Genomic DNA, 9,370 nt, shown 5'->3' with positions numbered 1-9,370 from the left:
CCTGTGATAAACAAGGAGAATGCATTGGGCAGATACACTGTAATGAGCTCTGTCCATCGCTCACGTTCGGAGATCAAAATATCTCAAGTATTTTCTCATTAACGAGCCTCCGAAGGGCTCATCGAAGCCATTATAGGAGGAGGAGAGCTCGGTAGGAGGTTGATTCGTTCTCGGACTACCTAACTTAGACAGGTCTTACATTTGACCGGATTACTTGATTCACCGTGTTACTTTCAATGATCAAAAATATCATGATTTGAGCTTTTCTTTCTCTGCGAGTTTCCTCTCAAGGATCATTCTTTCATGCAATACCTACTCGCGTTCGGTGTCGCGCAGCGTCTCCCTTTTATATTAACTTGGAAAGTCATGTTTGCTCTTTTACGAGTGGAGTTTTATTCGATTCACGTGAATTGAAATGTATTGAAAAATGATGAGTTGGAGTTATTAATTCCATAAAAAGTGAAGGTCAAATCGGCGAAATGTGCATTTTTGGTGCCCCCACAGAAGCTTCAAGAAGCTGTCGTTTACATCAACGGCGATCCCCGATCAGTGGAAGCGACAAAAAGGCGAACTTTCACGGGCCAAGTCACGCCATGAACAGCAGAACTATACCTTTCAGTTTCAGACATTTGTTAAAAAAAAACCGAAAACAAAAGATCAAACGAACACAAAACTCACTTCTAATGACTTAATAACTAGAACATCCTCTTGCCTTTAACCCCCCATCAGCTGGTTAACGACGGCCATGGACACCGGCACAGAGGCCGCGCACGAGATCGTTCCTACCGGTCAACGGCGACCTGATCGCGCCCCTGAATCTCCCCTCGCACATCGGCTGCTACATCGTGGCCATGGCTAGCCTGTAGTCAACGAACCTGTATCGACCCCGGATCAGGGCGTCGGCCACGAGCAGGAGAGTCAGGCTCACCACCGGAAAGTACAGCTCAGCGCAATACTCCGGCGTCTTCACTTCTGTTGGGTCCGCTGTCTGCTTCGCGAGCATCTATGCATTGCTCGGAGATGGATTTGATTGCCGGGTCGCTACGCTCGTGTATTCCTAATGCATGAACAGTCAATTGTAGAATCAAGTACTCGAATACTAACCAAGAAAGACGCATGAAATCTATGTGCAAAAATGGGGAAGTATTACTAAAATTAGGATGTAAAAAGAATTTGATTAACTGTAGGAATTTTTTCGACTGTGGCTACTTCTTAAAAATTACCATTGTGGTTAAGACACGAGACTACGGGAACTTCGAGATGCAAGTTTTGTTGAGCTTCCTAAATTTCGCACGATAAATCTGAGAAATCATTATTAAACTTGAGAGAGACTTATCATTCTAGCACCTCTCGCATGTCTTAATCCTCCCGTGAAACTGCCCATCACATCGTTATGACCATCAATATTTTGTCTTCTGTCGTATTATGCAATGGCCCCCTAGGAATGATCGGTTCCCACCCAAGAACCGAGATCCGAATAAGTAGAATCAGTTCCTAATTTTTGGAATTGGGAATCAGATCAGTGCCCTCCGATTCCTAGGTGGGCCAATGAAATTCTTTTTTTATTGTTCAATGTTGAAAATAGGCAAAGGAATTGAAGAGAATGAAAACAGACGGGGTGAGAAATGGCCAAGTGATTCATGATGGACATCTTAATCTGTTATCAAAAAGATGAATTGGGTAACGAGGCATGAATGAGACGTACGAAAACTGTTGAGGGAGGCACTTGACAAAGCTGCAAAAAAAGAAACAGAGAGTGAGAGTCAATGAGATGCGAGATAGAGAATAATAAAAAAATCCGAAGATGAGATAAAAAAAAAAATTGAAATGGTGTACAAAGAACAGCAAAAAAAAATAAAGCATTTGCCATGATGAGATGCAAGACAGAGAGTGAGAGTCGAGTGGCCAAAAGCAGAGCAAGAAAGGGAGGCAAGAGTCGAGTGAGAGGGTGAGATCGGAAGAGGAAGGTGGTGAGAGCGACTCATGTAAGAAACGAGCAAGAGAGTGAGACCGCGAGAGGGAAGCGGGTCGTGACAGTCGAGCTAGAGGGAGGCGAGGCGAGCAACACAAAGAAAGAGCAACGCAGATTAGGGTTTTATTTAGATTTGACAAAGGGAGCGACTCAGATTATGTGCGAGAGAGTACTTAAGATTTGAAGGATTTTCATTTTTTTTTTTTTAGATTTTCAAGAATATTTAAAGAAAAAATAGTCAATTTGGTTTAGGCGGTCCTGATGAACGGGTCCACACATGAAACGGAGAATCGGAGCGGTTCCAATTTTTTGGAACCGGGAACTAGATCGATGCCCTTGCAAACCGCTCAGAACCGGCCAATTCGGTCTGGTCCGAAAGATTTCAGATCCAATCAGCCCATTTTTCTCACTCCTAATGGCCCCTATATCTTGTGAATCTTTTCGGTTTAGTCACCAATGAGCCTTTTGATACCATTGCCACTCAGGATCGACTATTTTCTTTTGGATAACTGCTAATTTTGGATATTTTGGTGGGCTTATGGAGAAAGAGGGTATTAACATGCTTGTTTTCGACAGTGTTTCCCCAGGATTTGTAAATGAGCTTTGAGTCCTTGGGAAGTTGGCCCAAATGAGCTAAAGGGCTGGGATGGGTTGTGATTGAAGCGTGGATTGTCGACTCGACACATCATCAACGAGCTTTAACCAGCTGGGCGAGCGATGTGCCGGGTCAATGTCGATCATCGAGAAATATTCAATCATTCCGTATCGCCACGTCAGCCGCCGACGGTACCATTTGTTTTCTGAGATCCACTTACAAATTGACACGTAGATTTGAAGGCATGGCTTCAGATCTGGAGGCACGGTGGCATTCCGTCAGGCCAGATCTGGACTAGCGACGTCGGCTGGCCAAGATAGAGCTTTATGCCGCATCGAGCTTTGCCACTAATGACGAGCTTGACAACAGCATTGGTTGACGCAGACAATAGCGGGCTTCGAAAAAGAAAGTGATGGTACATGGAGGTGCAGCAACGAGGGCAGGAGGAGGGAACTCGCTAGTTGGCGCGGCGGCCGCGACAGGGTGATGGGCTTGAGGATGGGGGTTGCAGCGGCTTGGAGGGTGAAGTTGTCGAACTGGATTTTCAAGTCCATGGATGGCCCGGCCAGAGCAATGGCTATGGATGGAGGAGGAAGGGAGAGGAATATGAGATTTTTAGCTTTAATTTGATTCTAAGTCGATGTCCGTGAGTCAAGTTATAATTGAATATGACTAAATAATTACTCACCACATCAGCTCGTCCATATCAGCTATTGATGTGGTGATGTAGGACGACAACCCCACTAGTGGCGGCCCTCGCCCGTGGTCGGCCACTAGCCAGGGCCTGGCAACCCCGATAGACCCTCACCCCACCATCGTTGGCCCTTTCTGGTGATGGTGGGGCGGCAAAAGCGAGGGCTTGCGTAAATACCATGTTGTTTGAGCCATTCGTTCCTTTCAAAAGGATCTCCCATTCATGTCACAAACCCTGAAGTCACGGTTCTTACTCAAAGTTGGACGAGAGCCTACCAGCTATCACCACTTGCTGCCCTCACACGCCGCTGGCAAGGACCGCGAGCCCTGGCTCTTGCCTAGTGACCAGCGAGGATCGCCAACGGCAAAAAAAAAATTAAATAAAAAAAATAATTACAAATTTCAAAAAAATAATTACAAATTTCAAAAAGAATTTATATTAGCATTGGCCGTACCGCATAGGACGGCCGGCATCCGCATCATTAATTTTCGGGCAAAATTGGCAGGATGGAGTATATCGGCAAATTATCAAAAAATTTACGACTAAATTGGTCAAATTGAAAATTTTATGACATAATTGGTACATATGCAAACACTACCTTAACACGTGTTCGATCTCGACGCCGAGAAGCTCTTTCCATCTCGTAAGCCGGGATCAAGTCTACCTTACTGTCCTAGTCCCGGCAAAGTCCTCCCTCATCCTCAATAGTAAGTATAGATGGACACCTCCATAACGTAAATTGGGTCGGCAGAAACAGACCACTTCCATCCCTACCCCAATTCCCACGGACGACGACCCTCCATTTCTGGATTTTACAGTTTGTGTTCTTGTTTACATACGGTTTACGAGATGGCGTAACTTCCGCGTCCGCCATGGACGTCGAAACCGGATTTCTAGTAGCAGACGAGTGAGTAATGTGCAGGAACATGCCCTCAGAAAACGGGTCAATGATGTTGAGATTCAGCAATTAACCCCCAACGGAAAGGCAAAAAGAACAGAGTATATTCAAGCAGCAATCCACGAAGTAGAAGTATAACAGCGATCTTTTGAATCACATGTAATCATTAACAAGAATCGTGAATGAATTTTGGGTTATGTTGTGCAGAGCGCAACGCACGCAAGCCGGTCATGGTGGTCCTCAGATGGTGCAGCCACAGAAGGAGACGAAGAAACAGAGCATGGCGACCAGGGCCAGCGACTCCAGCACCGTGATGAGCGCCCACATCACGTCGTCCACCACCAGATCGAGCCACCTGAAGCTCCAGCCCCCGGCCACCGCCGCCAGGCGCGACAGCCCCCGCCCCGGCCACCGCAGGATCGACGGCGGGAGCGAGATCTGCAGCTCCGGCCACCGGAAAGCCGCCGTCGACGCGGACAGTCTCGGTTGCATCTGTCTCCCCACTCTGGTTTGAGCCCCGAGTTCGTCGGGTCGTTTCGTAGACCCGGATTTTATAACGACTCCTGGAAAAAAAAAAGAAAAGATTTTTTAAAAAAACTCGTCAGCATATTAAATTAATTTCTAAAATTGATATTCGGACATCTTACTTACCATGTTAACTTTGTATACTTATCTTGAAAAATCTAACATTACTCAATTTTATTTTATTTTTGGATTTAGATCTTGAAAAATTACAAGTTCTAAATCCCGTGTACTAAATTACGCGACACGCTTCTCTTGTTATATATACGTTTTTTCGATTTTTATGTTAATAATGTGATAATTTTTTTAATGGCAACATAAAGTCCTAATATTAAAAAGAAATGAAATACGCACATACAAGAATAGGTCCGTTTTAGTCTTTGTTCTTTAGTTAATGGACGCTATTAGCGGCGTGATCACGGTCAAAATGACGTGATCCAGCTGTGGTTGTCCAAATGATGCTTATACGTTACCCACCAGAGCTGTCATCATATATAGGATCATATGACTTTGACTTCAGATGTATGTAGCCACTTCTACGCGTATTTTCCGCATGTCAAGTCATATATAATCTTGACCAAAAAAAAAAAGTCTTTAAATAATTTCGACCAAAAAAAAAAGTCATGAAATAATGTCTATTCTTTTTGGCTTTGTTTTTTTTCTCTTCTTTTGTTAGTTTATGATAACTTGGCAATACTAATGCAAATCTAGCTATAGTTTTCACAAGGATTTGATGGGGGAAAACCGTCACATTTTCATCCACATTTTGATGATGCATGTATTTCTTACTCATCAATTCAAGGTTTAGCGACGGATAAAACGGCAAAAAACAAAGTATTACACCCATCTTGAAGGAATGGTTCTGCGTAATAATTACATGACTCGTGGTGTAGTAAGCTGATCAAAAGTGAACAGTTCTTAAGTTTTAAGCACCTTGTAAGATGGAAATGTATGCTTGGGGCAGGGCAATGTGATTAGTCGGCTCCGTCACGTGCGCCCTGATCCAATCATTCTTGCTCGCACTTCATCAGCGACAATGTGTGGTTTGGAAAACTGACTGCCCCTCGAAGATGAAGATGTTCCTGTAAGAGCTTTGCTTCAATATGATTGCTACCGTGAGTGATTTGAAAAGAAGGTTGGTTAGGCACATTGATAAAAGGTCTCAATTCCATTCAACTTGAATCCTCGGATCACATTACTTTGCTCCGTGACCGAGCTCAATGCGTCTAGTTTGGTGGTTTGGGCTCTCATGTCAATAGAGAGAACGTTTCGACCTTCGACAAGTGACTCGAGTTGATCCTTAAGAGAGAGAGGCTAACATGAGGAGGCTAACACAAAATCAAATGCATTGACGATTTTACTATCCATCTGGAACCCCCCACTAACCTTGTGAATTAAGTGACACCCAAGTCAACAATCATTTACACGTGATAGAGTGGATAATCTAACACGCGCCATGAGTTTGATTTTGATCCAAACGCCAGATTTCGTTCCTTAAATATTACATGTCGATTTCTAATCTGAAAAAGTAATTGTCGTTTCGATCATCGTGGTCTATTGGAATTAAGCTCGAGATGTTTTTATTCACGACCTTCTTTTTAATGAAATTATGAAATCTTCATATATTAATTTCATATTGATTAAGCTGATCACTAACGATAAATGGCACCACAGGCCCAGGATAGAAACTAGCCCATGGCCCATGGGCCGTTCAACAGAAGCCCAAACCGGAAAATATCTCTCCACGTGACAGGCACGTGCCTGCCCAGGGCCATGAGGGCGCCGCAAAGCCGGCATCAACCCTAGATACAGGCCCTCGAACGTGGACCCTCCGATCGATCGCCACGTCATCGATCCGCGTCCGGGTTTCCTTTCGACGGCCGAGATCCGGCCTCAGGGCCGATGCTAGAACAAACGCACAGAGGCTCCTTCGCTCTCTCTCTCTCTCTCTCTCTGTCTCTCTTCCTCTCTCTCTTTCTCTCTCTCTCCTGTTTTTTCTTAATTTTCGCGAATTTTGATTTTTTTCCCTGGAAATTCCGTTCTGCAAAATTTTCCCGAGAAAGTTCCCCCAGGCGACTTTTTGTCCTTTCTCTCTTTCCCCGGAGATGAAGCTCGTGGAGGAAGAAGAGATAGCGTTCGTCGAGAAGGAGGAGGAGGAGGAGGAGGAGGAGGAGATTGAGGTCTCCAGCGGGGACGAGGAGGAGAACGACGGCGTGGAGGGCGGCGGCGCGGGGGAGGAGGAGGACGGCGGGGAGGAGGGCGACGGCGGCGGCGACGGCGGCGAGGACGACGACGACGACGAAGAGGATGGCGATGGCGACGAGGAGGACGACGACGACGTGCAGGAGGTCTTCCCCGCGTCCGGTGGGCCCGTGGCGGTGGGCGGCGACAGCGACGACGATGACGACGACGACGACGAGGATGACGACGCCGAGGGCGACGACGGCGGCGATGACGACGATGACGACGACGACGACGATGAGGAGGCTGAAGATGAGGTAATCTAATGACCTGAATCTTTGGCGGTTCCGCTTTAAGCTCAGCTAACTTGTTGGTTCGATTCGTAGCTATGCTTGAGAATTGCTTGTGCGTCTTTCCTATATGGCTGTTGAAAAATCGTTGCTTTACCAGTAGTCGTATCAGTTCGAGTTCAGAAAAATTTCATCTTTCTCGTGTCAGAATCCTCTCTCCCTGCTATGCTGTTCTAGATCGAGTAGGTTGCATCATGGAAACAGGATGAGAGAGAGAGATCCGCGTGAGCGAAGCAGCATCTCGTCCACTGGATTCACGTATCTAGGGTTTATCTTCGAGGCTAGGAATTTGGGCACGCTAGTACATGAAATTGCGGGAATGGTTTTTTCGGGGCTGTTGTGTCGAGTATTGAGATCCTGGATTTTCAATTTCCACTGTTCTATGAATTTCTCTTTTGTGGATTGTTTCTCTGTAGGGTTCAATCTTTCACCGTCTGTTCTGAGCTCTGTTCATTGGTGAAATCCTAAGTTCCTAGCACCCTGGTATCTGATCTTTGCATCTGCGTGATTTTTGGAACCTTTGACTGCTTCGATCTTGCAAATTTCTTGGGTCCTTCAAGATATCCAGGGATCTTTGCTGAAAAATTTGCAATCTTTTTTTACCGGATGAATTCGGTTTGTTCCGTCTACCGATTACTTGGATCTTTTCCAGGTATCTGACCTTTTGAAAACAGATTCTTGAATGCTTCAACTCAAAAATGGGATTTAAGTGGAAGGGCAGTCAAAGATTGAAATGGGTGTTTCTTGTTTGCTTCTCAGAGAAGTGACAATCGCGAGAACGTTCGAATTTTCGAGCTTTCAAGCTTGATAGATCTCTAAATCTAGGATTCGAAGTGGGAAAAGGAAAATGAATAAATAAATAAGACTGGTGCATCTCGAGTTTATGCTGAGTCCTTTCGCTTAAGCCTTGCTTACTGATGCAAATGAATTCTGTAGGAGGAATTGGGAACTGAGTACCTAGTCAGGCCTGTGGGTCGTCCCGAGGATGAGGAGGACGCGAGCGACTTCGAGCCTGAGGAGAATGGCGAGGAAGAAGACGTCGACGAAGAGGACGAGGAAGACAGGGATGGGGACAATGCTGGCGGGAAGGTCGAGGCTCCTCCGAAGAGGAAGCGATCGGATAGGGACAACTCTGACGACGACGACGGCGGCGACGATGGGGGAGAGGATGATGAGAGACCCTCCAAGCGATAGGCCGAGGGCGTGGCCCTTCCTGGTCTGAGCAATGACTTTGACTTATTTGACTCTCTATTTTCTCTCTCAAAGCCCCCTCTTTGCAGCAGGGAAAAAAAAAAGATAGCAGGTTTTCAATTGGAGTAAGCTTTTTTTCTTTTGGGTCGCTTGTATCCTCAAGGTGCATTTAGGATGAAGAGCATAACTCTTTGTATGGTCGAATGCATAGTCACATGGGGTTTCGACAAAACTGTGTTGCAACAAGCTGATTTAGACATGTGACTCCTTGTGTAAGTTTTAGGAGATTCGGGAACATTTCATTGGACACAGTTATGTTTTGTAGGGTTTTCTTTCCTATAATTTAAGAGTTTCTCTGGTTAGGGTCCTAAATCGTCCTTTTATGTGGGTCTTTTGAACGTGCGGTATGTCTCTATCTCGACACCTTACCTTCCCACTTTCCCTGTCTTTTTGGCCATTTTCTCGGTTCATTAAGATGAATATGATTTTTGGCGAAGCTCGACTTGGATGTCAGCATGGTCAGTTTCTCTTTTTCTTTTTCGATTGAGTGTGTGTTCCAAGCGGATGCGCCATCCCTTTGCGGTGATATGTTCAAGATGATGACAAATCCACACGAAGAGCTTCCTTTTTTCAAACTAAGGTGCAGCTGCAAAGAGCTTTTTTGAACGTTAAACCAGTCGAGATTTTATTTTTCTAACTGATGATCGACAGATGAATTCGACCCGCGAACAATGATTGACCGAGCAAGGATCAACTTCGAGTTGGCTTCTAGGATGGTTGTCTAGCGGTGGACTCGGTTGCTACGTCACCGGTATGTCCCTAACCAAGTCCCGAATCTCCTTACAGATGCAATGTAGATGTAGGTGATGACCCTCCAACCCTAACTCACACTTATTTACTAAAGTTGAGTTTCTGAGTTCCGACCTTCACGATGGTTTATGTTTCTTTCGTTTTCACCATTCTATAG

At 45.4% G+C, this 9,370-nt stretch overlaps 1 protein-coding gene across 1 annotated transcript; it reads left to right on the top strand.

Moving 5' to 3' along the window:
• The first annotated feature begins 6,645 nt into the window (after positions 1 to 6,645).
• On the top strand, positions 6,646 to 8,765 carry LOC115687427 (acidic leucine-rich nuclear phosphoprotein 32-related protein 1). Its single transcript, XM_030612986.2, has 2 exons — positions 6,646 to 7,179; positions 8,149 to 8,765. The coding sequence occupies exons 1-2, from the start codon at positions 6,787 to 6,789 to the stop codon at positions 8,404 to 8,406; spliced, it is 651 nt and encodes a 216-aa protein (XP_030468846.1). The 5' UTR covers positions 6,646 to 6,786; the 3' UTR covers positions 8,407 to 8,765.
• Positions 8,766 to 9,370: the final 605 nt, after the last annotated feature.

Source organism: Syzygium oleosum, unplaced genomic scaffold (assembly GCF_021117445.2).
Source record: "Syzygium oleosum isolate NSW1041296 unplaced genomic scaffold, Sole_v2.1 Sole_v2.03, whole genome shotgun sequence".
Taxonomy (NCBI): domain Eukaryota; kingdom Viridiplantae; phylum Streptophyta; class Magnoliopsida; order Myrtales; family Myrtaceae; genus Syzygium; species Syzygium oleosum.
Note: the sequence above shows the minus strand (reverse complement) of the source record. Positions and strands in the feature narration are given on the sequence as shown.